General features: G+C 40.4%; 2 protein-coding genes across 2 annotated transcripts in view; both read right to left on the bottom strand.

Annotated features, from left to right (window-relative positions):
* The window catches only part of RAD54B (RAD54 homolog B), a 63,283-nt gene extending 36,992 nt beyond the window's left edge, over positions 1-26,291 (bottom strand). The window contains exons 1-3 of the mRNA XM_063172408.1: positions 26,229-26,291; positions 23,116-23,269; positions 22,291-22,462 (exon numbers count right to left, since the gene is read on the bottom strand). Of these exons, the coding sequence (XP_063028478.1) occupies positions 22,291-22,462; positions 23,116-23,253 (310 nt within the window). The 5' untranslated portion in view covers positions 23,254-23,269; positions 26,229-26,291. The remainder of the gene's footprint in view (positions 1-22,290; positions 22,463-23,115; positions 23,270-26,228) is intronic.
* FSBP (fibrinogen silencer binding protein) lies at positions 2,457-8,774 on the bottom strand. Its single transcript, XM_063172420.1, has 2 exons — positions 8,076-8,774; positions 2,457-3,826 (listed from the first exon to the last, which is right to left on the bottom strand). The coding sequence occupies exons 1-2, from the start codon at positions 8,444-8,446 to the stop codon at positions 3,301-3,303; spliced, it is 897 nt and encodes a 298-aa protein (XP_063028490.1). The 5' UTR covers positions 8,447-8,774; the 3' UTR covers positions 2,457-3,300.
* Positions 26,292-26,361: the final 70 nt, after the last annotated feature.

The raw sequence follows: 26,361 nt of genomic DNA, 5'->3' as shown, positions 1-26,361 counted from the left end.
ATGAAATGACACAAGATGCTATCACAATTATCACAAAGTTATCATAGGTACAATTTTTATTCTAATCCTAAACATAAATCCATTAGATGTTGGGAATTAAGTTACTCCTACAGCCTGTTTGTTGCAGTTATATTAGTAGAAGGACATGAACATATGGTAGAAATTTGTCCTTGCCTAAAATTACTCTGGTTGTACTCTGTACATTATGAACATGCAGACAGGGAATGGCACCGCCAGATGTAGCAGAGGGAGTAAGAGGATAAGAATGAGGGTGAAGGAGGGAAGGGCTTCCTTCCACCCCCTTTCACACATGCTAGCACAGTATCATATGCTGGAACAGTAAAAATTCATAGCACTTCATGGTCCAGAAGGACCAGCCACAGCTGTGGTGCATGTACCCAACATTAGGAATACATGGGAAAAAAACCAGGAACAGGCACGGAGAAGTGAGAAGTCTGACTCAGAAAGACAACCTGATACTGCAAAGCAGATGTGGAGTGGGAAAGAAATGCAAATCCACCAGCACAGAGAGGTGGAAGATCTAGTCAGCACCACACTGAACTGAGAGGGCAATATAATGGCACTGAAGGAGGAAACATTTCTCTAGTGAAAGGAAATAATCATCTCACTAGTAAAGGAAGGAGCGAGCTCCACGGGCACTCAAGAGATGTCTCCCCCTTTCCCAAGCTCCCCAAAAGTCAAAAGAAACAAAACTGAGAACACAGCAAATGAGAAACACGAGGACTCTGAACCAGAGGTGCTGCTTGCAGAAAAGAACAAAAGTCTTCCACTAACAAGTGACACAAAGTCAGAACAATGAAACATGGAAGAACACCAACTATAAGGGGACAGTGCATTTTATTTCTTCACTCATTTGCATCCTTCCCCTTCCAACATCAAGAACACAAGGGAGACTTTGCTCTGTGCAGGGTCCTATTTTTGCAACTACTTTGCCTGCCAGTTGAGAAAAGACTATAAGCTTTCCAAGACTGAAAACTCCTCTAGTTCTAGTCCTTGAAATAAAAATACCGTGCTAGTAGAAGCCCTGGAAGTCACCTCTTCATATAGCATCAGAAGAAAACACCCTAAAGTCTCCAGAACATTTTGATGGCCAGTGTTAAGAGTACCTAGAATTCAAAACCATTGCAAGACAATAAGCTGTATGGGAATTATTTTATGAACTCTTAAAAACTTGGTCATTTGCATAATATATAAGAAAAGAAACTAGAAATTAATTCCTTGCCACTAGAAACCAGAATTCTGATTTTCAACTGAAAGGATAAGATCAGACACTTCCATATTACAAGACAAGGGCAGATAATTTAGTACTGTTTCCCATTTCTGAGAAGCAGAACAAATAAAATCTATATTTATTTAGTAAAGCCAGCATTTTGATTCTTGTAAACTCAGAGAAGTGAGTATCTCCTTGAAGCGCTTCCAGCTACACAAAAACAGATCAATGTCCTTGAACTAAGAAACACAGCAGAAAGCCAAGGACTGTACTGGAACAAAGGCCACTTATCCAAGCATCATCATTTTCAGTACACACAAAAATTCCCAGAACACTTACAGTACTCTCTTCTCAAGAAAACAACTGAAAAAGTTTTGAGGAACTCCAGATTGTCAACACCTGTTTTCACTGTTCTATAGTTTTCCTCAGTTTGTAAATAAAAGACTTGCTTCCCTTTACTTTTCCTACCTGAAACTTGTTAAATTTATCCTGGGCAGTGACAGTCAAGATTATTATGTCACAAAATTTAGCTACAATTCTTTAAGCTCCATTAGCTCCTCAGCTATGCTTACATGCTTCCAGTCTTCAGTTTTTACTAAGTACCTACCCCTGTGGTGTCTGATTTACTCAGAAGACCAACAAGGTGTGAGGCTTGCCTCACTGAGAGTCTGCTGATGCAGACCACTGCCCCATGCTTGCATGCAGAGGTTTGTGGGAGTGGAGAAAGAAAGCAATTTGGGAAAACAGTGATGACAGGAGCAAGGAAGAAATAGTCTGCTTCCTATTGCTTTTTTTCATTCTGTTGTTGGGGGCCTCTGAGATAGGAGGCACCAGAGGAATTATATTTCCTTTGTTCTGTCTTTTTCCCTTGATACTGTCCTTCATTTCCTTTTCTTGCTAAAAAGGTTAGAGGAAGGGGAAAGCATTGTTACAGGGAATAAGGAGCCAGAGGTCTAAGGCAGCTGTGGATACATTCACAAGAGGCAGGAGACTAAGAATTATGAAGAAATTAATCATCTGGGACTGATATTTTTCATGTATTTTTCTTCCAGTTATTAAAGTTGATCATAACTACAGAGGAAACAGCTGCTACCAGGACAGACAGAAGAATCAATTTTGTTTCCATTTGGGGCTTTTTATTTGAAACTAATCGAAAGATGGGAACAACAGGATCTATAAAAGGGACCCAGAATAACACAATCTGCTGTTGATTTCAAGTCACATGTTACTTACATACAGAAACTATTTTATTTCAGTAGCTTATAGTCATAGTGATATTGATCAAAGGCACCTGCAACTGTCTTGGTTGCACATGCACTGCAGTAATTATGCATGCAAATGAGCAAAGTAGATATTTATATGGTTGATCACCAGTATAATTACTATAACTGAATACACAATCATGTAACTGTACACACAAATTACACATGCATGCAGTTTTAAAAACCAAGTGTTGCATTCACTGTCTCTCTTTTGATAACATCCTATGGAAACACTTCTCCACTGGAAACAATTAAAAAGTATCAACTTTTAAAAAGATGTACTTTTATTCAAATGTCTACTGAACATTAAAAAAATATAACAATCCAGTAATTTTGTTTTCCAAGCTGTTATACCAGCAAAACGTCACTACTGTCATAAGATTTACCAACTTGAAAAGAATAAAACATTTAAACATGGCCTCTTATTTCTCCTTCTTATATGCATTTATTTACCTGCAACTTCATTAAGATATTAAATGATTATTTGAAAAAACAATGTATATGACTAAAATTTTCAACAAGAACTGAATTAAATTTCCATTAGCTCATCAAAACTCTAGAGATAAGTGGAAATGTTTTTAAAGTTTGGATTTTTATCAATCTAAACACTTAAACATGGATTTGACTATACTTTAGACCAGAAGGGTTGGTGCATTCAAACCCACACGAGGTATTTTTCTAAGGTACTTAAACAACATATGCTTTCATGTCTCAAGCCCAGATTTTGATTCATCCATATTAACATAAGAAACAATTTTGCATTTATTATTAAGTATTTCAAAGAATATGACAGAAGTAATAAAATATTTAGATATTGTTGTATTCTGGCAGATCACGGCGTAGTCGTATTGCCTTCAGCTTCTCTACTTTGATTTTTGTTCGCAACAGTTCTTCTTCCAGTTGCTGCTTTCTTTTCAAACCATCCCTTTTTTCTTGGACATAAAGACCAATTTTTCTTTGGTTTTCTAATATTATTTGATGCTCCTCTTTCAGCATTTGCAACATCTGTGGGTCATAACCACACATTGGTCTAAAGCGTTCTCCAACCTCAAGCCTAAAAAACTCATCCCTTCTCGGTACAGGGGAAGGAGACATCATCACTCTCATATCGACTGAAGACACTGATGTTGAAGGAGACCTCTCCATAATATGCACCAGCTGGTGTTCCTCCTCTTGTTCTAAGTTCTCATTTTGCTGGGAGTCTATGATCAGAGAAGGAGGAGGTTTGACATCCTCTTCTGACTGCAAGTCCATCATGACTGTTGCAGGATGGTGATCCAACATTGCCTGTGGTGAACTGGTACCAGCAATTGTTTCTTTATCGATACTAGCACTAGAACACACAAAATCATATTTAAATAATCCATTAAAAACTATTTTAAAAGGCATAGCTGTAAGTAACCAAAGCTTCATTTGAATACTACTCTGCTATCTATGCCCAGGACTCTATTCCATTACCTGAACACCACTTGTGCCCCTCTTTCTACCACACAGACACTGCCCTGTCTTACTCAGATTTTATTGCTCTAAAGGCATTACAGAAAATAGAGACCTCATCTGGTAGGCCCCTCTGACACTGAAGAAGCAAGAAGGGCTATTAATGACACATGAAACTATATTTAAAAAAAAAGCAGCACCAAGTCATGCAAGTAAGAGAGGAAAATGTTTATATAATGTAAAAGGTGATTTTAAAAGGACATTAATTTAGATGGAGTGAACTATGGCAGAAACATTCCCATCTTCCAAATTTATTTGTCTCCCCCTGTTTTAAGGTGCTCTGTTTCTGATTCATGTACCCAAGTATTTAGGGTTTTTTTTTCAACATAAAATAATCACTAAATAAAATTACACAAAGAGCCTTGGGAAAAGAAACCAGAGCCTAAAGGACAACCCTTGCCAGTAGATTTGGGAACCAAGCTAATCCTTGCTCCTTCTCTTTGCATCGTCCATCTTAATATTTCTTCTGAAGGTTCAAGACACAGAAATGTTTCCATTAAGAACAGGCTATAGTCCTGTGCATTTCTTTTTTAAAGAACAACACCCACTTGACTCATCTGTCTTTGTGTAAATCCCTGAGTCAGCAGCATCTCAAATCATGATTTGGCATTGCCTTGGCTTTGATGATAATAATGGCTCAAGCTGTTCCTGACACTTGTCTACCATCAGTTGTGTTTGAAACCCTACACTTCTGCACATCACTCCTTTATTCAGGTAATGCTTTTTTAAGCCAGATCAGCTTCTTGATCTATTACTGTACAGATCTACAAAGAATACTTGCAGCATGACTGGGATGGCAGTGTAGAGTTACATGGGAACACGAATATATTAACTTGGGATTGACAGCCAAGTCAGCGCACTCTCATGGCCAGGACTGTCTAAAACAGAGGCTGCAACTGGTGCTTGCAGACTAAAAACATTTCTGAACCCTTCAAAAACTGCTGCTAGCAGTCAAAGGCAGCAAGTGGATCCATGATGAACGTAATGTTCACAGATGCTCCCCAGTCCTGGAGGACTGGAGTTGCCATCTTAAATCTGAGGGTGAGCCATGGTGTTTCTCTACAACTTAACTTGCCTTCAGAGCCCTACAAGCCATACACTGAGAAACTATCTGATTATTGAAACACCATCCTGGTTAGTAAGAGATGTAGGTTCAAATTCCCAGAAGCAAAGAAGAAATGTAATTTAGACATCCTGTTCTCACATAAATGCACTACCTCCTTAATGAAAAGGTAGCATGATCCTAACTTCTGGTTCTCCCATGGTCTTCAAAACTCTGGGTTTAAAAGAAATAAGCAATCATAGTTGCATTTTCTGAAGGACCCTGACCTAGCCTGCCATCCATTAACATGAAAATGCATTTTCTACAATAAAAGCATGAAAGTTTCTCAATGCTTATTTGCAAAAAGGCCCATGAGGGTCGGAGCAATATATTTTCCAAAAATAAAGCCTGTCAACCACACAAATTATTTAATCTTAAAATTCTTTAAAAAGTACTGTCCATCTGAAGCAGGTATTGAAAACTGACCTTTCATTAATCCCCTGAAAAAAAAACCAAGATAAGCTTCATTCTATTGACTGTTACCTGAGCTGCCTATAGAGAATCAATTATATCACCTTACTCCCTTCTACCTCATGCCACAAAGCTTCACTTTTTCCTACATGCTTTTTTCTCACATTGTTTTAGTTCTCTCACCATAGGAAGCATTATCCTGCACACAAATTTTCACTTGTTTTCCCCGGTGCTGAGTGTAATTCTGAGTTTTCCCCCTTTTCACAACCACAGCTTCTAATAAAGCTTCTCTCCTTCTTATTTGCTGGCTCCTGGCCAGCTTCTAGCCTGAGAAAAGTGGAAACAACCAGCAGGAGAAGCAGGTCATTCTGACAAAAGGAAATGGAGAGAGAGCAGAAAGAGAAAGTAAGAGAGGTTAAATAGAAGAAAGAAAGGTGAGATTTTGTGTAGCATAGACTAAAGCCTCTAAACAGTGGAAAAATAGCTCTTAATAGTGTAATCCACAGAGAACTAGAAAAATTACCAGATCTTCAGGTAACTCTGATGAGGCTTGTTTTTTTTTTTCCCTTAGTCAGCCTCTTAAGTGCAAAACAATTAGACAGCAAAGAGAGAAAGAAGGAATTGAGAAACAAAAGAGCTGCCTGTATGGTGGTTACTAATGTTGTTTCTGACAACTTGACTGAAAGAAAGACAAACAACAGTTACCACAATTGGGGCATGGTGTTTATAAGCCTGCAGGCACCCATGATTCACCAGGTTTCATTTAATCACAGCAAGCTAGAAATTCCTTAAAGGTGCGATTAAGAATTTGGGCTCCTTATAAGTCATATTTCCCTCCCCCAAAACCTAAGTCACATCCTGGTGAGTTAAAACCCAACACTGGGTTTATAAAATTAGAATAAAATGCAACTCAGAGAACTATCAAATAATTATGTATTTGGGCAGGGAAAAAAATAATCTTGTAAATTATGTTCTTTTCCTTCAGCCCACAGTGTAGTGGCTGTTCCTAGGAACAACCATTTTGGGTAAGCAGTAATCAAGTCAGTGTTCCAGGACCCATAAAAAACTGCAAAAATTGTTTAAATTACAGGAGACAAACTATGGAGATCATTAGCTCAATCATTCACTAACAGCGTCAGTGCTTTTTATAAGCTGATCTACAAACTAAAGTTCTCACACTATGGTTTTTTCCCCCTCCTTACAAAAGTTGGTAGTCAAGACACTGGAACCTTTATTAGAGCAATTAAAAGCCTCATTTTGTTCCAGAGAATTCTTTGGAATGGTTCCTCCAGGGGCATTCATCAGGAGCAGCAGCACAGTCCAGTTGCTTTAGCCTTCTTTACGCAAAGGACCCACAACAGAATATTTTTAGAGCATCTGGCATGTTGGGATTTAGACAATTGTTACCATTCAGCTCAACCAGTGGCACCATGAATCCAATTCAGCGAGTGTGCGCATGCCAGCTTTTCTTAGAGCGTTACGCTGCTGCACTCACTATCAGTATATCTGATTAAAATACGGAAAGTTCGCTTCCCATTAATCTGCTTGGGAAAATAAGAAAAATCAGAGCTTTCTCAAGGTTGCTGGGGAGTTATTTGACTTCCATCCCCCACTCCCTAGCTTAGTTTTTGTATCTGGAGGAACCAAAATCCGACCCAGGCATTTTTTGATCCCTCAAGGACCAATACAGAACCAGTAGAGTGTTGCAAGTCAGATATGAGGGGCATTAGCCAGCTGTGGGAGAAAGCCTGCACAGTGCCTGCCTGTATTATGTCTGGCTCAAATCTAGACAGTGTGTCTCACTTTACTGAGCAGTAAAAAAAAGAAACCTTGCAAAAAAAAAAAAGAGAAAACTTCTACTGCTGTACTTCTCAGTTTCTCTCTGTATTTAAACTACCTCACATATGACACAGAACTGCTCGGAGTTTAGACTGCAATTAGCTTTGCTCCAGCTTCAGGGAACCATCGTCAGTACAAGAAAAGTATAATTTAAAAAAACATTTGCACTCACAAAGGCACTGCAGTGTGGAGAATCAATTTTTTTTTTCTTTAAAGGTTCGGGATTAGCTAAAACATAACATGCAAACACCAAAGTAAATGAGAGAAAAAAGGTGAATAAGATTTCTTGGCTCTGTGAACTAACTTTATTAAAAATCCTATATAAACTGGTAACAGTTTCATATGTTGCAAAATGACTGCAGTATTACCTTAAATGGAGGAGAATAGCCATCACTTTGCCAGTGTTTGAATAATCTGCCTATTAAAAGGTAGGGGAGGGGTAGAGGTTGGAGCTACTATTTCCCTTTGATTCTCTCTTAACCCTCACTTTCCAGAGTATGACAAAGACTCTGAAACAAGCTTTGAAAGAGCTGAAAAAAATGAATGCAATGCTAAGTCAACATAAAGCTTCTCATAAAACAACAGCAGTATTATTTTTGTCATTGTTTCCCAATTGGGAATTTTCTCTGATAAACACTTCCTTTAGGAGCCTGAGCACAAGCAAAAGCATTACCAAGTAGATAGGAGGCGCCATAATTTTCATTCAGTAACAAAATAAAAAGAATTGTCTCACCTTTGAACACCGCTCCTGTCTCTTAAACACACATTGGAAATCTGTGGAATCATTTCCACAACTTTCTTGGTTGGCTCGGAAATGCTGCTTTTACAATCTGAGTGAGTCTCCTTTTGCTGCAATAGCTCCTGTTTGGCATATTCTTTGAGCCTCTTGTACAGCGTGCGCAGGCCCTGTGCAGTACGAGGAGGGCGATCTACTCCGATGGCATTGTAGTTATCAGCTATAATATCCCAGCATTTGTTTTTTTCCACTATTACAGAATGCTTATTGGTATGTTCCTCGAGAATTTTAACATACGGCTTCACGAGTTTTAGCAAATCGAGCTTTTCAGATAAGGTAAAATTAGAAGATCTGGCCTTCCCAACCATTGTTATCTTTGAATTAAGGAAGCCGTTCCTGGAGCCACCATGCAGTCCCTAGCTCTGCTCAGCTCTTTTTCACAAACAGAAAAAGATCAGGCTTAACTAGGCTAGTCTCATTTAGGCCCACGCCTACAAGGGAGGGTTTATTAAAATTCCTTCAGCTTAAGCTGACGCAGGTTCAGGAAATCTGCTTAAGCCAAGCCTGACCTACATAAGGCTTCAGACTGAAGAAGGCGAGAAGAAACAAGCAAAATACACTTTTGTATGAAGAGACCAGACATATGCAGGATTTAAAAACATAAAGGTTTAAAGATTAGCACATTACCCAGCTAAAAATTACCTAATTTAGCTGGAGTAACAAGCTCTGACACATCTCCCAGCTCCCTCTCACAATCTCAAACTGAAACCGTGCTGGAGATGATTTTACGTGTAACGACGTCCCCCCCCAAAAAGCAACAATTGCTTTGTGCGAGGCAGGGCGCGTTACGGGGAGCGGGAGGCGAGAGGCGGCGGCGCGTGTGGAGAGAGAGAGCCCCGGCAGAGCCCCCGGCGCCATTTGCATAGAGCTGGTCCTGCTGTCAGTCACTGCGGGGCGGCATCTCCCCCAGCCGGCTGGTTACGCTCGGGCTTCGCCGCAAAGCTCGGCTTCTCCCGCACTTGGCAGCCGGCGACAGCCACCGGCACGGGGGCTTCTTAAAGAGCCCGCTGCGCTCCCCGGCCGAGCTCCGGCGCCGGAGGAGCGGCGCGAACGCCTCGGTGCGAGCGGGCCCCGAGCGCCGCCGCGCCGGCCCTGAGGCGGCTCCCGGGCGAACCCCGGCTTCCGCCCGCGGCCGGGGCTGCAAGCCGGCCCCGCAAGGGCTGGGGCTGCCCGCGGCCGTGACAGATTACCGAGTGCGTTACAGCGTGTGGATACTGGGGTTTTCATAATATCCACCAGCAAACAACTGACTTTTATTATATTTATCAAGGCGTTTTTTCAAGATAAAAAAAAAATCTGATTTTTATTAACAAGATGTGCCTCCATTCCTAATGTTTGCTCAACAATGTATCACCTTAAAGCAAGCCTTCACATAAAAACGCGTGCAAGGCTTTAAATTTAAATAGTGGTCTGAACTAAAGCAACAAATTGGAAAAAGAGAAAATGTAGTAGATAGAAGGAAAGGTGTTCTCAAGTACAAAAAGCAAAAACTAAGTTTGAAAAATGACGTACTCCACTGAAAGCGTCCGGAGGGTGGAAACAAACACCACTTGAGATAGTGGCAACAGCTTCCTAAGCTTAACATGTCCAGCCTTGAAAACAAGGGAGCCTAGAAGCAGGGGGAAGGAAAGAGAAATAATTATAGCTTGAAATATCCTAAGGCTATAAAGATCTAGGTATAAACTTGTTTGCTCTAAGGGGAAAAATCCCAAAGCAGACACAAGCCGCATTCAAAATAAGAAATTCACACTAAACAAAGGGAGACTTTTAACTGCTAAAAATCAATTAGCATTTAGAATAACAAGTACTTTTGGAACCATTTCTAAGACTTGGCTTGTCAGTACCACCTAACAAAATTGTGACCAGTCCACTTCGCTGGCATTGCTTTCAAGCCAAGATTAAATAAAGCATTTTATAGTGTGAAGCCTATTACACTTAAATTTGAGAAACAAAATACTCTTGTGGTTAGAAGCACTGTATGAAAACCATTACTTATAAACACCTAATCCTTTCCTATTTCCCCTCCCTTTGCACTTTACTAATATTAACAATATAAAGCTGGTGGTTAGAGTTTTGAGGTTTTTTTAATTTATGTTTTTAGTTGTTCTTCAGTAACGGAACAAGAATTGGATGTGCTTCACATAGTTCAGACTCTGGCAGTGTCAGCATTGAGGAGTCACAGGTGAGCCTACACTGCACCCTCCACTGTTGGAGCAGTTGTGCAGTGCCCATCCAGACTCTTGACATTTTAGAGACAAAAATAAGTCAGTGATTAAAGGCTCCTCCTCACAGACACAAAGAGCACAAATGAACAGTGCGGGGCAGAGGAACCTCAACAACCCAGATGAAAGAAACCAAGCCCTCAGTCCAGCTGCTCCCAGACCCCAGGGGCGAGAGAGACCCAGAGTCCACAGGAGAGGCTCTCTAGACCACCTCACAGACCTAGAGAGGGGGTTACTGCCCACTGGGTATGGGACTCATTGTGAGATGCCTGAAGGAGTATTTTGGGTTTGCAGAGGGCAGTACTGGATATTCAGAAGAAGAACTGAAGGCAACACGAGGGACAGTGAACCATGAAAGTGGTTTGGGAAAGAACAAGCATAGGAGGATACTGGGAAGGGGGAAAAGGGCTACCAGGGGCCAGGTGTATGTAAGCAGTGGCTGCCCAGTATGGTGGTTCAGCCATGCCCTGGGCCTGAGCACTGCAGATTGTCCTACCTGCTTGTTAAACTACATTTGTAACTGTTTTCCTGGGTGAGGAAAATCTCCATTGGGTGTGACAATGTACAGAAACAGAGATGCCAAGCAGCTGGAGCTGTACCACCACGGGTGGCAGGGGCCCAGAGGCACCAGAAGGCAGAGGCTGGAGCCCAGGCACACAGCCTGGGTAGCTGTGCCAGTGTGTAACCTTGGGCAAACCCCAAGCCAGAGCAGCCATGCAGAAGGCTTGGGAGCTGAGCAACCATGAGTCTGGGCCAGATGCTGCAGAGACCAGAAAGTCTGAGATTTGGCTACTGGAGGGGACACTGGGACACCAGGACCAGCTACCAGAGACCCAATGCATGTTTGTCTGTTAGCTGGGAGACATGGGGATCCAGGGACCAGTAACTGAGCAGAGTAAGAATTTAAGGCCTCTTGCTGGAGGATCCATGTTGTGTACACAAGCATTTCCAGAAGCAAGCTTTCTTCCCAGTCAGCCAGTGAATGGAAAGGATGAGGCCATTGAAGCTGCTTGTATTTGCATGAGTGCTGAACGTGTTGATTCTGTCTGTATATGCACATACAGCGTGCACATGTGCCTCTTACAGATACATCCTTGTGGTCCTGGCACCAGGAGCTGCAGCAGTCTCCTCTATAATGGGCTACCAGATACAGCAACTCCCAGTATTATCGAAACTTGTATTACTTTATTAACTTAGTGCTTAATGTTGCTAGAGAAACTAAGTTTCTAATGTAATGTAGCAACTACAACTAATGTAATTATAGCAAAATACTGCTATAAAGTTTTCTTTTGAGCAAAAGCTTGATAAAATGCCTGAATTGCATATTGTTCTGCATGAGTGTAAAATAACCCTTGTAAAAAATGAAGCTGGCTGCCAACCAAGATGTTTTTTCCTTCCTATTTTTTTCCCTTTTTAAAATAGTTCTGCTCATCAGCCTAAGGTTATATCAGTGCTTGGATAAGAAATCACAGAATGTGAAAAGCCTGGATATTAATGATACATATAGACATCTTCAAGCTAAAACAGCAGGTGTAGCTCCAAGACAATTACAAAAACCAAAGATGTTGCCACAATCCACCCTTCATCCTACACCTTCCACCAACACTTGCACTTATGCAACACAGCGCACAGCCAGTTCAGCAAGATGATCTAGCTACAGAATAATCTATTTATTTTGCAAGCATAAGAATTTAATGTGAATTTAATAATTGGTTTAAGTCAACATAGATGTGGTACATTGTCAAAACAATAATTTCTGCCTCCCTCCAACTGTGTCATGTTCCTGCTCCTTAACTGTGCTGATATGAGCACTCACAAACCTGGACAACTCATATTTATCATTTTTTTCTGCGCCGGGTTAGTTTTAATCACCAGCAGTTCCCTAATCCAGTATGCCACAGGACAAATAACTCACAGAAAGAAATATATTGAAAAAGCTTCTTCAAACTCTATTTGGACCATTGTAGGGTGAATTGCAAACCATATTCCTAAAGACTTGTATTACCACAACCAAGGGAACAGCAAACCACAGGTAGGAGAGAAATTCTGCTCACCACTGAAGAAAATAAACATATACGCACTCCTTAGATCACTTCACTGCCTTCTATACCTTCTGATTTTGCTTTGAAAAAGTACAGAATTAATACCAGAAAATGATACAAACAGTACATCCTGGAGAACTGTTGAGAGGAAAGAAGCACAGCTATGATACAGTCAGGAATTAAAGTAGCCAAATCACTATGGATTGCTGAGAGAGCTCGATGGCCACAAATTTGACAAGTGATAGGTTTGTATCATAGCCACTAACTGCATCAAGTGGCCCATGTAAATCTAGATACTTTATAAGACAGAACACCCTGAGAAGGAGAATGTCTAAAATCAGGGGAACATTTTGGAGGGAGAGGGAGGACCTTTTGTCACACAGAACTGAGGAAGAATCTCTCCATGACAGTCTTAAAAAAAAGAATCAGTCTAAGGTACATGAAAAAGACATTTGAGAAAACTGAGGATGCCCTAAGAAGGAATGTGTCTTGAAAGATGCCATTTGGAACAGAGAACAACCATGAATGTTGAAAGGAAGGACACCAGTTTAAGTGATTCAGGCTGGGACCTTCTAGTGCAAAAAATACCAAATCACCAGACTGCTAAGCTCTGTGAAGGTGCTGTGCCCACAAAGTAGTAGCCCCAGGATAAGTCTGAAGGACTTCTGTTCCTGTTTAGTAATATGCAAGCAAACCAGCTCTGCAGAGACCTGTGGTTAGCATTTGCAATCACCTAGGAGCCTGAAAATCCTTGAGAAGAATAGGATGATAGCAAGATCTGAATCAAAGCTAAAATGGAACCCTGGCACCCCTGTGCTTACAAAAAATGTAGAAAGATTCAGCAGCTAAGATGGGGTATGTTACACATCACTGAATACACTGGGCTATTATGGCAGTGGGAACATTTGGCAAGTATCAAGGCAGTTGCTTAGCCTTGCAAATGAATTTGGCAGCTGCATAAGATGAGAGTGTCTATAGGCAGAAAGGGCTGCAAAACTTCCATTAGGTCATCATATAGTCCTCTCTACTGACAGGACAGCAAGGCAGTGCCAAGTCATCCGATCTGCCTGTCTCTAAGAGCCTGCTGAGCAAAGGGTGCCTAAGAAAACTTCCCACTCAGAAGGTTTCTCACAGGGACAGTTGTTTCATGAGCAATGTCTAAAGGAAAGGGTTGCAGGCATTAATCACTAAGAAGAGGGTTGAAGATGACAAGGTTTTGTGATCCAAAAGCTGTAATTTAACTTTACCTGGAAGTTATAGGGCTTAAATATATTCACACCAGACCCTTTAGAAATAATATTTTTAGGTCATTTTTGTTTCAAATGGCTTTCTCATGTCACTTGATTTTTTTTCTCGTCTTCATCAGCACTTTCACCATCAGTTTTATATTTTATTGTTGTTATCTTTGATGTACCTGAACCTCTCAGACTACTCCTTTCCTTTCTCCTGCACAATTATTTCTAAACCTCTGTCCTGCATGCGACATGAGACAAATAAGGTGAAGTTTAACCTCTTTTCTTTGTCCTGCATCTATTTTTGTGATCAGCATCTAGCATGTATTAATTTCCAACCTCTAACAGTTCTTGAAACTGCTGCAAGAACAAGGGTTCCAGCCTCCTTCAGAGCTCTTATCAGCTAAAATTCCAAGCATAAAAGATAAATACAATTCTGTCCCCTCTGCTGATATAAGGTATTCTCTCAACATTTAGCCCACTGAAATGGGGAATATATAACTTAGCCAATTAAAATGCCCTCCATGCCAAATTTTAAAGAATTTATCTTCATCTCAGTGTACCATTCCAAGACCCACACATTCAGATCAGTAACCATCCTTCAAACCAAGTTTGGCTTAAATACAGGACTCTATAATACTATGTGACTGTACAGCTCCATGAATTAGCTCTTCACTTTATAAGCTGTGTCCTTAAAAATAGAAAAGCTAAGAGCCCCATTACTTACAAATTAAGAAATGCATCCATTCCTAATACATGCTTATACCTTCTCTGATCCTCTCTTCCAACAAGCTTTTTGATGACTAATCAGAAGCAGCTGAGAAATACAGAAAGGCTTGAAAGTATGATTTTCCCAGGGTATTTTCCCTAAATTCTCACTTCTTCACTAGCAAGATAGCCCCTAGGAAAAGAAATAGTCTAAGAGAAGCCAAGTTTCTGCAAGTTTCCTGTTTTGTTCATAGAGATTAAAATTTTTGAGATTATGCTTTTACATACTATCCTGAAAATACTACCCTGTGCACTATTCCCTGCATTTGACAGAGAAACAGCTTTCTCCATTCTTCTAATCTTGCTCAGTGGATGCTTTGAAGACAGTGAGATAATCATCTTATCATTATCTTGTTGGCTCAAGGAAAGTCATATTGTGACAAAGCTTCTGTTTGAAGGAAAACTTAAGGCCCAAAGCCAAAAGCTGGGACCGAACTCTAGTTAGGCTGACATGGCAACAAAGGGGATTCCAAACAATGAGCACAGCCACAGAAAGATTTGATAACTAGCTTTGAAGGCATTCAGGCCTAGTCTGTCATAACACTCATGACAGCTCAAAAAACCCCTCCCAGGTCCCTTCAGTAAGGCATTTCTTGTCCCCCCACCTAAAAGCTGTGTTCCCTCATCTTCTCTTAAGTTCACCTTTGTGTATCTATTGGAGACAGGAGAGCTGGGAATATGCACACTCACCAAATCCCCACACTCCAAATTAGAAAACAAATGGTGAGAGAAAGGAAAATAAAGACATGTGAGAAAATGTGAATAGCCATGCATTTCTCTTTTTCACCCATCTTGCATCCGTATAGCCTGGTAACAGATTTTGAAAATCAAAAAAGAAGTAAGAAGAAACTATGTGTACAGCTCCCCTCAGAATGGATGAGGGAATAGAAAGAATTATTACTGATAAACCTGAATTCTTTAAGATAATCTCTCTGCAGGGTATTTTTCAAGTACCTCATTTTTAAAGTTACAGTATTAGATAATTTATTTTTCTGTATACTGCAGACTATATGCTGTGTGCTTGCTTACCACTCTAGGGAGCTAAATGTAATAAATATATTAGGATAGTAACTTAATTTCCCAACATATCCCCTGCCAGCCCTTGGAAATGGGTATTTGCTTTATATCTGCAGTTTCCAAGTAGACCTCTCTTTCTGCAAGAGTATTTAAGTCTTTCTGCTTGTTTGTTTATAAATTGTATAAATTTTCACTTTCAATAACTTAATACCTTTTTTAAAATGCATGAAAGACTATCATCTTTACATGGAACACAGCTTTCTTCAATCATGGATGTATCACCGCTCAAAAGTAAAGAATCTGAAAATTTTTATTTTTCATTGTAAAGAAGCACCCACAGTTCCATTTAAGAGACAAGTTACGACTGTGAAACTTTCATTTTAATCCCTCCAATTTCCTTGGAAAATGTTGAATATCTTACATCTACTAGAATTCTTTTTCTTTATTTTCTGATCATGTAATACCTTTCTGATTCCTGGTTTCCTTCCCCTCTCCTTCATTATCTTCATTAGCTCAAATGCAAAGCACATTTAACTGGGGCAAATGAAAAGTACATTTCTCTGCCAATTCACTGTTCTTTTCTCCGGTGTGAATATCCTGGTTATATCATCTATAATTACATAAAGCCTAGTTATTCATTTCACAGCAAGATATGATCATACCAAATTATAAATTAACTGTGGAAATATCCCACTAGAATTATGCAAGTCTGGATTTGTCTTACAGCAGCACTGCAGACGGCTGCCCCATCCAGGAAAGCAGCTTTGCAGTTGCTGAACATTATATGAGATGTTGCCTTTGGTGGTGAAGCTGCTGTAAAGTTCCTTCTTCCCATCTCACTCTTGCTTGCTAATTCTACAAGAATTAGCACTTGCTAATTCTACAAGCACTCAGCTGGTGGGCATCCCAAATTCAAGATGAATCAACACAGTTAGGATGTGAGGACAGCCCAGGAAACACCCAGTGTGCACAATCAGCTGGGGAAACACTAGGACAGCAGCAGAGTAGAAGACATCATTTCACCCCCCAAGGAAGAGCACCAAGTCTTGAGGAGATGTCAGAGAATACCAAAGCCACAGAGCACAAAACACCAGACCCACTGTGACTGATGTGTAAATGAACACTTCTGGAACCAGCATCCAGCCAGATACAGACAATTTATCTTACAATGTGTTTACATCAGCCCAGTTTTATTAACCAGTCCCCATCTCTTGAGATGGGCTGATCAAACAGGCACAGATGACACCTTAACAGTAAAGAAACTGTCCTGAATTGAGAACAAACTTGGCTATAAATTTGTCTGTTTGCTGTTATAAACTATTCTTCTAGAACACTGCAGGGAGAGGGAGAACATTTTAAATCATAAAGATCTGTTAGACTAATTTGATACTATTTTGAATAAGAAATTACAACAAAATTTATAGACTTGTAAAATATTACTTGCAAACAATGCAGTAATAAATTACTTACACTCAGGCATCCAATCACATCTAGCTGTTCTAAGATGTGCTTAGTAATTATTAAGAGCTACAGATGATTATGGAGTATCTTTTACCCAAAGATTTAACTGCTTTACCAGCTGTTTATTAAACATTTAAAGGACACAGAGAACTGCAGCTACACATGCAGCTCCACCACGAAAATAGACTGACTGAAATATCTTTTCTAGTTCATCTGTGAAGTGCAACAACAAAAATTAAATTAATACTTGTACTTTTGCAGATATCAAAGTAATTCTAGGAATAATCTGCTTCATTATGAGATGCCAGGCATGAATGGTTTTAGTTCTGTTACTAGAAACAGTAAGTACACATTTAAGACTGAAACTAGACAATATGAAAGTCCTGAAAATAAAATTTTTTAATCCTGTGATTAAAAGTGACAGGTACTTGCTTGCTACTGTGGTAAATGAACAGTGGATTTTCTCTTAATATTCACATTAATTGGTTAAAAAGACTTTGCTGATATCAAGTGATAAGAGGTATCAGACAGACCTGTAACCATGTTCTAGAAAGCTGAAGGAACCACATTATGAAAAATGAAGCTTAAGTATGCAAAGCATCCCAATCTTACAGACGAATGTAGTCAGTAGACATTAACATTCCAGAGAAGATAGAGAAAATATATTCAAAGCTGTATTCAAATAATAAGTACAGCTGATATTATCAGAAATATCTATTTAGAGACATGGGGCGAGCACATTAACCACATTATGAAATACAGTTACAATTTGTCCTCACTGTTAGCTCAAAGATAGTATCTGCCCATGACTTCTGGAAAAGTTCCTCTCGGAAGATGCATTAGCAGATGTTAGCCATGGATGAAAAACAAGGTACTCTTGAACCAAAAACCAACCTAACAGGTGGTGAGCTGTAACAGAAAAACTCTTTATCCATTCTTTCTGTTCACCTACATCCGGTTCAAACAATGAAATCTCAGTCCCGCTGGAATGCTGCGTCTAAGTGCTCAGGTGAAAGAGCTGTTCATTGCCACACACAAAACAGTGAGCCCAAAGGGCAAACACAGCAACGTTCTCCTAGGTTAAAAGTACCAACAGAAAGTAAGCTGTAAACTCAGACAATAAACATAAATTAAATTATGTTTGCTGCGTACAAATAAAATAAATATATGTTAAATCCTTAAATTGAAGGCAACATGGGTAAAAACCTCAGCTCTTGCCAATCCCACTCGCTACTAAGTATAGTTTAGGGATCTGCCTGTCCATTGTTTCTTCAAATGCAAATTATTTGTATTTTCTTGTTATGATTAATAGAACCTCAGAATGTCATGAGGACAAGTAGTAAAGAGCATGCACACTTAGCTGAATTCTTCGGAAGCATGTGAGAAAAAGTATTACTGACAAAGTCAAATAAATCACCTCCCTCCCAAAGATCCATTGTATGAACAAGTATTATATTCTGAATACAAAAGAAAGGTACCAAAGAGATTGCCATGTTCATTCCTCTTAAAAAGAAGCAAATACCAATTCTTAAAGGAGTAGTAAAGTTCATTTTCCTACAAAGAAACATGTAACATTATCTTCCAGTATTCAGAACTTATAATCACAAGTCATAAACTGCCCAAGGAACATGTTCAAAATCTTACAGTTCAAACACTCCTAAAATTATAACACTTACATAGGTTTCATTCAACTGTTGCTACAAACTTATTTAATGTCTCTGGAAATACCTCATCTCACAGAATTTAAGAGTCCCTTGCACTTCACTTTCATTAATGACGTTTTAGTGCAAAGGGTTTTTTTTAAAGATGCGTAGAAAAACAAATATCTTTTAAGCCAGATATGCTCTATTTTTAAGATTGATTCCATCTAATAAAATTCTTACTTGTCTGCTCTAAGAAATGGACACCATGTGTCAGATAAATGAGTTTTGTTGGGGGTTTTTTGTTGTTTTTTTCTTTGAAAGAATGTACAGCATTTTCAGGGGCTGGGTTTCAGAAAGATTAGGTCTGTGAACAGTGCAGTTGTCCAATGGTTCACAGGTGTTTCAAAAGAATTTCAATGGAACCTAGGGTATTTATTTACACATTCCACTGCTGCACTGGAAACCCAAACACAGCAGCTTTGAGTGTGATATATAACTATCAAACTGTTTATCATCTGCATTAAATTATATGGAGACCAAAATAATGCATATACACAGACTTTTTCAATCTTAAAATTATTTTAATGCCCCTTTAACAGAGAAGTATGAGGCTCCAGAGACTGACAGTCAAATATAATTCCATTACAATATTAATAATAATAAAAACCCCCAACTGACTGTGGCTTTTACAACTGGTTTCCATTACTTCTGAATTTCATACCAAAGCCAGCTCTGACAAAACAATTTAACTTCACACTACAAAGAAGGTTATGATTTACATAATCAATGTAATCGCTACATTAGCTGTAATGAATAACTGAGAAAAGTGATGTAAAGGCAGAAATTGTCTTGGAAAGTCTAAGTTATTAAAAAATTATTTAAGATTTAAGGAAGACTCAGTACAGGTTTTTTTTTTCCACTACAGTGCTCTCCTCACCAGTGAACCTGAAGACAATAACTAACACAGACATTAGATTTCCTTCTTTTATAGCACATTTCATGGCAGCTTTTCAAAGGCTTGCAGGGTTAGCCTCATTCTGCATGCACAGAAAGGGTTTTGGCACAAAATGCCTTGTTCAGAAAGGCAACAGCACATCAACAGAAGCAGCTCACCCAGTTTCACTCCACAACTTTTTGGTTATTTTTCTAAAGTCATCACAGAGGACCCATACCAGCTGCACCGAGAATTCATGATATGGAAAAGACATTTAGTACCTTTTCTACTTCATAACATTTTTTCTGGAATGACTGCTGATTTCACAGATTATTTTGGAATTAAATCCCCTATTTATCTTTTAAGTGCACTGCTAAGCAGAACTAGCAGATACAAATTCCTGTAGATGTACCTATAGGGAAGCATTACCCCTCAATATGTCCCATTGACACTGAAAATTTTCTTGAAGTCTAGGCATCAACTGCAAGTTTCAGCATGCAGCAGAAACACATGAAAGCCATAAGACAAAGACATGTGAGGAAGCTGAATTTCCCCACATTAGCTCTGCCAAACAGAGTGCATACACTCTGGGTCACAAACCATGCAAGGTATCACATTCCCATTTTCTGGGACTGAAATCCAGAACAGTCAATGGGAAAGGCTCTCCAAAGCACCTTACAGAATGGAGGGGGTTGTTGCCTACTAGGGCCTGGAATTTGTGCAATCCCCAGATGCTAGAAAGGGCTTTGATGGAGAAAAAGAGAATCAAAAACTACACAGACATGCGGAAGGGACAGACAAAGATGGTTCAGGCAGGAACAAGCATGTAGCAATACAAGGGAAAAGGCAGCTACTTTTAAACAGCTGAAGGTCAGTAAGCTTCCTCAGCAATGCACTACATCCTACTGCCAGACCAAGTCCCATCTTCCTACCAAACTACACTTCTAAATATTTTCCCAGGTGCAAGCTGGAGTTGGACAGGTTACAGAGCTCAGGTACCTGCTATGTCAGCTATCAGAGAGGCCAGAAACCAAGTGCACTGCCTGGACACACTGTGTGAGATTGCTAACAAACACCAACGTGGACTAGCTGGCAAGTAGGATAAGAGGCTTGAAAGCCAAATACTGGAGCAGCCACAAGTCTGGACCAGATATTGGAGAGACCAGAGGGTCTGAGACTTGACTACTGAAGGGACCAAAAAGTCCATGCAAGTTACTCAAGAGACCAGGACATATTGGGGGTTGGCTCCTGGTACGTTCAGCAACCAGCCAGAAATGTCTGTACGTGTGCATGTCTTGGGCACAAGGCAACTGGGAGATCACTGAATCCAGGAGCCCACCACTAAGAAGACCAAGGTAAGAAGTCTAAGACAAGTTACTGTGGGACCCACAGTGTTCTTGTACCTGTGGGAGTGCAGGTCTGTGTACCAGGAGCTGGACTGGGAGCTGTGGGCCTCTGTGGCTGATGTGCCCACAGCTGGGGCGTCCAACAAATCAAGGAGCCAGCTACTGAACAGAGGCAGTGCATAAGGTCAGTTACTGCAGGGATCTAAATTCTCTGTGTGCATGTATATTTACATATAAATCCACTCATTTGTTTTTCCACAAACAGGCTTTTACCCAAGCAGTCAGAGAAGGGAAGGGATGTGTCCATGGGCACTGTTTGTGCTTGCCTGAGTGCTGTGTTCCATATCTGTGCTGGCCTATGTGACCACTTGTGTATGTGTATATAGGACATATGTGTGCCTGTTGGGAACAATTCCCCTCTGGGAATTAGCCTCACTATTGGCTGGACCTTGGGACAGTTTTGCTTCAGTGAGGCTTCAAGATTTAAGAGGTCTTATTATAAACAAAATAAAATGCAGCTGTTAAAGCCTTCCAATAATTCAAGGTGATAAGAGGCCCTGAAATGCTCTTTTAAAACTTCACTCACTACACAAAGTGTTATTAATTAAATGAACCTTAAACCATTATTATCAGTGTAATTAATTGCAAAGATACAATAGTGAAATAACTGTAAGACAGGTGTTTTAAATGCCTGAGCTGGTTCCAAAAGGAGCAGTTGTCATCCATCAGTGTCAGTAATCCAGTTCAAGTGCCAGGCTTTCAAGATATACTTGGCTCCTGAGGTCATACACTTGCATTCATACAACACAGAACTGTGCTGCATCTGTGGTCAGGGCACACCAAGACTGGGAAATGAAGACACTCAACCCCACAATGTTGTTCAGGTCCATCCAAGTGCACTTACTATAGTTCAGACACTTCAGTGTCTTTGCAGAGCTTTCTACCCTGGTTTGTCAGAGGCATTCATTACCAGGGCACAGCTGATGAAGTGCACACCCACAAATGAGCAAAGCCAGTTCTGCTCTGTGGCTAAAGTTGGCTTAAACCTTAAGTGCCCACTGGAGACACCGAAGAAAAGAAAACCTCATTAATTCTGAAAAAAACCTGAATCCATTCAGAATTGTTAGCTTTCTCTGCATGAGGTCAGCAAGGTCTCCAACACTTCCCCACTATTTAAGGTATTACAATTCTTGCATTGCACCAACTGTAGATTAGAGTGAGTTGACTAAAAGGCTTTTCAGGAAGACACAAACCTGAATAGCAGCACTACCAAATGGCTTCCAAAACACCTTGGTTCTTTCCTTTTTTATTAAAAAAATTGTTTAACACTTGTTTCCTTCACTCTAGCCAGTATAACACCAAATAATGCCACCACTGCACAATGATTATAATAGTACTTCACAAAAGTTTGGTATATCCAGTCTATCATGCATAAGCTTTAAAATTCTGTTATGGTACATGGTAGTGAAAAAGAAAAGGCATCTTACCAGCTTTGGGCACATTTAGTGTTTTCTTTTCTGCCTTGCTACACTTGTTAATGCTGAAACATGCTTTTGTCTTTACTTTTCCAGTTGACTCCACAGACTGTGTAGAATTTTCATTTTGATTCTTGATATTTATTTTAGATAGCAATGAAGCACCTCCCTCTTTCTCATCTATCTGCAAAAGAGAAATAAGTTCACAATAGCATTTCCTGCATGCAGGTGAAGAGAAATAGAGAAAAGAGCAACAAGAAGGGATTTCAAGACATATTAACTGTCATTATCAAATTGTTATATAAATATGTCCATCTCTGCAAAACTAGATGTATCACAACATGTGTGTGCACACAGTACCAAACACTTGTGTAAATAGTTTATGAATTTAGTTTAATACAAGTCTTCTGTAGATAAATAAATTTAAATTGTGCTGCTTTTCTGTGTCAATATTAAAGGTTTCAGAGAAAGTCCCTTTGCAGCAGAACTGCAACTCAGCATATTGAGACTTTATGACAAGTATCCTGGCTTTTTAACTGCTTTTACAAAAATCCAATAAAGCCCCTGCCAAGATGCAATCCCCACCTCATTTACACTTGAGAATTGCACTTGGACTCAATACTGATTAATTTTACTTATTTGAAAAACATTTTTCTGCAACCACTCCACAGTGAGAGAAGCCTAACCTGAGAAGCAAGGTCAAAGGTACTTACAGCAAAGCTGTCAAAATTTGTTTTAAATAGATTTTTTAAGCAGAGATTGTTTGTGGTGAGCTCAGATGTTATCTTTTAATCATAGTACTGTACAAAATACTCTTTAGTGCACTGTTCAGTTTACCTCCTTTAACTTAATTTCTTGGTCCATCTCCTTAGTTTCATTCTTGAGACAAACAGCAGTGCATTTTCCTGGTGGTGTAAACCTTGGCTTTTTGCCAGCATTTCCTAGGACTTGACTGGGAGCTGCAGATCGCCTCATAGTCAGCTGTACTGCTCTGCAGGGGGGACAGGAAGGAAGGAAGCAGATAAAGACAACTGTAGTCAGGATAGGCTCTAAATATAAAAATATATCCAGAGATGACAACAAAAGCACTATTTCAAAATATAAAGGAGCATACAAGATCTTCAAATAACAATATTAACTCACAAGCATAATAACATTTAATAAAAAGTAGTATTGTTGCAATGCTTTGTTTAGCTACTAAGAAAGATCAACTACAGCAAATTCTGCAGCTGAGCACCTCCAATTTCATTTAAAAAGCCACTAATGCAGTTCCCAATAGCAATAAATGCTCTAGAGATGCACAATACAGGGCTACTTAGCAAACTTACACCAGTTTACGAAAAGAAAGACAGTTTAAAGCAAAACTTACTATTCTATACACTGGAAACATAATTTTGAAAAGCTCATTATTAGTGCACAATGAACAATGAATTAGTGCACAATGAATCCTGAAGGTATGTCTCATACCTGGGACCAGCATTTTGCATTAAACAGTCAATTACATTGGTCACTCAGGTTCACCATAATAAGATTAACATTCAGGAGAAAGTTATCACTGAATTACAGTGGATATTATTGCTCCATGTTATGTCCACTTGAGCAGTGGAAGGAATGTATTATAGATTTTCCCTCAAAATATAACTATTATTCCCCTGAGCAACCATAGGGCAAAACCAAACATATGTCAGTGTTAATATGACAAAGTTTACTTTGCAACCAATAGAAAAACCAGTTATAGTCTTAATCCTTCAAAGTAGTAGACAGAAATCAAACAAAAGAAGAAAACTCCAACAGAAAGACAGCAGCCAAAATGAAGAAGGCAAGCACAACTTACACTGCAGTTACAGGTTTAATTCCCCATTTACACGTTTATTTTAAATTATCCCCCCAACTACTGGGTTAAAAATAAACCATAACACAGATTGCAGAATCAAACTTCTGTACCATCTGAAAAGCATGTTTGCATCCTGCTGCAGCAGACTGTGTGGTTCTGCACCTTTTTTGGTGCTACTCTGCACTCCAGTGGCTTCCTGGGGCACAACCACCGTTCTTCCCAAGGTTTGCCCTGAAGTAGTGACAGAGCACTGCCAAAACACTTTGCAAACATGCAGAGACTGCTAGCAGGAGTACTGCTCTCCCCATAGCTGCACAATTAGCATATATATGATGCTGTTACTAGACATAAATCTCAGGGGCAAAAAGGTCTCAACTCCTGTCGCTTCCACTGTGGCTGTTATTACAAATACAAGCAAAGAAGCCTCTGTGTGTACAGCTGTTCACTCAAGTTGGGCTTACCTGACAACAGTGATAGCAAATGAGTTTTAGTTAACCCTATGCACTAAGGGAGTAGCTTGGTTATTATAACAGGAGTATCTGTAGTGTGAAAAGTCACTGTGAACACTGCAAAGGTGTCAAGAACCCTCAGGGGGAGCAGACTGCAAGTGCCAGTGCTCAGCAGAGCCAGCTTCAGCTGCCACAGGAATCTGAGCAAGCTCTCTACCCAACCCTACACTGCAGAGTGACACTTGGGAAGACAGCACAGGACACCCCAGGGCTCTGCATGAGGCCTGTGCATGGCCTGGCTGCAGTGCTTCACTAACCCTGCCCACTGCACTTGAGGTTCTGTGGGACAGAGAAGCTGCAAAATTCATAAATTGCACATATCCATGATTAAAGTGTTCTGCTTTCTAAATCCACTTGACCATTGCACTGTCATTTGGTCTAAAACCATAAGAACAAACTCATTAGAAGATCTGAAAATTACTAAGACATTTGAAGACACCATCCTTGATAACTCAGTAACTTCACTATTACCAGTATTACTTACTTGCAACTACAAAGACCTTTATGGGTTTGTGGGTTTTAAAATTAAACACTGCATCCAGAAATACATATTTCTTTTAAAATACAAGCTTTCTTAAAATATAGTAAAAATATGTTAAAAAATAATAACAAAAATGTTTACATTTTGTTCCTTTACACTACTACCCAACAGGAATAGAACATCAGGGATGTACAGTAAACCACTGACGCCAGGTCTTTCAGATAAGATCAGAGTGAGTGTAGCAAGGCAAGGAACAGCTCCAGACTACAACAAAGTGAAAGAATATGCAAATATGCCCTTTCCTCAGAGACAGCACCGATACACCAGGGCACACTGCACCTGCCTTGCTGTTATGTCTGGCAGGGAAGCAGCTGCAAGCCATGCAGAAAGCACTGCTGTTCTCAGCAACCATGCCTGAGCACACCCGGCTCACCACGAAACCACAGCCCAAACCGCCTCACGGCTGCCCCTGGGGTGTCAGGCACTGAATCCGCTTCAGTACTTTGGTCCTAAAGGTACATTCGTAGCTGCACTGAAAATTAAATATACATGCAAAGACTGTTTCAAGATTTTACACATCCAGCTCAACGCGGTGTGCACGGAGCTCTGCTGAAGGCAGCCGCAATGCCCATCTCAGCCCAAAATTAACAGCTGCTCCTGCAGTGTTTGAAGAGGCACTGCCGGCACAGATGCAAAGGCAGAACAGGGGCTGTGGGCAACTGCAGCACCGGCTTTACTCAGTTAATTTGCAGGCAGCGAGTGCATCGTTTTGAGCATCAACATTATTGAAAAATCGCTTCAGATCAGGAGTAGCTGTAAGGAACTTTTACAAGAGCATGTAGTGAAAGGACAAGGGGGGATGGCTTCAAACTGAGGGAGCGGGTTTAGATCAGATGTAAGGTAGAAATTCTTCACTCTGAGGATGGTGAGGCACTGGAACGGGTTGCCCAGAGGACTTGTGGATGCCCCATCACTGAGGGCGAGCTTGAATGAAGCTCTGAGCAACCTGGTCTAGTGAAAGATGTCCGTGCCCACGGCAGAGGGGTGGGAGCTAGAGCATTTGTAGGGTCTTTCCTAGGGTAGCTTCCACCGAGCCCGCCGCCCGTGCCGCCCGTGCCGCCCGTACCTGCGCTCCGGTCCCGCCTCCGCGCTCAATTGTCCCGCCGCGCTCTCCCGGCAGCCCCACCGGCCGTACCGCGCGTGCGCGCTGCGCAGCCTTCCCTTCCCGCCGGGCGCGCGTGCGCCGGGGCTGCGCTGCG

This window comes from Melospiza melodia, chromosome 1 (assembly GCF_035770615.1).
Source record: "Melospiza melodia melodia isolate bMelMel2 chromosome 1, bMelMel2.pri, whole genome shotgun sequence".
NCBI classification, from domain to species: Eukaryota; Metazoa; Chordata; class Aves; order Passeriformes; family Passerellidae; genus Melospiza; species Melospiza melodia.
Note: the sequence above shows the minus strand (reverse complement) of the source record. Positions and strands in the feature narration are given on the sequence as shown.